The 1,327-nt window shown below is 39.6% G+C and overlaps 1 protein-coding gene across 1 annotated transcript in view; it reads right to left on the reverse strand.

Moving 5' to 3' along the window:
- Positions 1-346: 346 nt before the first annotated feature.
- LOC110031944 (BEL1-like homeodomain protein 4) overlaps positions 347-1,327 on the reverse strand; it is a 10,083-nt gene continuing 9,102 nt past the window's right edge. The window contains 1 exon segment of the mRNA XM_020735394.1: positions 347-1,016. Within this exon segment, the coding sequence (XP_020591053.1) occupies positions 606-1,016 (411 nt within the window). The 3' untranslated portion in view covers positions 347-605.

Genomic DNA, 1,327 nt, shown 5'->3' on the forward strand with positions numbered 1-1,327 from the left:
ATATTCCCTTCAATATATATATATATATATATATATATTCAACCTATATATTAAAAGAAATTAATATTTGACAGATGTCTGAATATCGATTATTCATGTATTTTTTGGCCTCATGATGGAAGTCTGCTTCATGAGTCTAAAATTTCAGAGCCACCCCGTCATGTTGGTTTTGAATCTCTGACGTGACGGGACTTAGAGTGACTCTGCTACCAACAGGTCAAGGTTAAGTTATGACATGAATTAAATAATGACCAATTAAATAATGTGGAAATGAAATTATATTTTCTCTATTAAATTAAAGTCATATAAGAACAGATGAACGAATCAATTGATAAGAACAGCAGCAGAAAATAATTTATTGATTAGTCTGTATTAAAATTCAATCTTAAAGTGTCAGAACTTAGAAATAATCGAGCTATAAAACATAAATGTATGTTAACAAAAAACACTCCACCTCAATGTACTCGCCTTCTCCTCCTCTTCCATGGCTCCATTTCTTTCTTTACCGTTTACCCCCCACCTTATATTTTCTTGTACAAAATATAAAAGGGTGTTTAATAATAAAGGAAGGTATAAGTAATTAAACATAGACGGCGTTGTTGTGATCAAAGACCGAAGCGGCCCGCCGTGTCCGGTGCGTTTCCTCCGGCATGGCGGAGACCCAATGTGAGGGACAAGTCCCCCGTCCTTGCTGCGGCGACGGCTGCTGCCCGGCGATACATTTCATCGTCTAGTGCAGGAGGAGGAAAGATGAGGGAATTAGTGGAAGCGGAGAGGTCGTGAGGTGGCGGAGGAGGTTGATCATGATTAGTTTGGGCTTCGGATTCGGTAGTGTGAGGCAGATGCCGCTGCTGCGCTGTGGTTGCTGCGGCCAATAGTACTCTGTGGGGGGTCATGTTTGTTTCGTGATCTGGATTGACCCGGGAATCCTCCTCCTCCTTTGCTTCTTGTTGATACATGTCTTCTACCATAGGTTTCCACAGCCGGACTCTGGCATTTATGAACCAGTTGGAGACCTGCATATGCCCCCCCAAATAAAATAAAACAAAAAAATGAAATGAATTAATTTAATTTAGGGAAAAATTAAAATAAAAGGAATAGCATGTACTGCCTATTGATCGAGGGGTTGTTTTTTGAAAGACAGTATTGAATCCTACCATGCATGATCCCCTTGTTGTCTTCTGTCTTTCTGCTGATAATTTTGGACGCTGGTGGTCTTGTCAGACTATACATATATATAAATATCGTATATCCGGTTAATTAATTATCTACTGCGCCTGCGGTTAAAATTATTTCAAACAGTGACAAGCCTGACTAATCGAGGGGG

The sequence above is a fragment of the Phalaenopsis equestris genome, unplaced genomic scaffold, assembly GCF_001263595.1.
Source record: "Phalaenopsis equestris unplaced genomic scaffold, ASM126359v1 Scaffold000873, whole genome shotgun sequence".
NCBI classification, from domain to species: domain Eukaryota; kingdom Viridiplantae; phylum Streptophyta; class Magnoliopsida; order Asparagales; family Orchidaceae; genus Phalaenopsis; species Phalaenopsis equestris.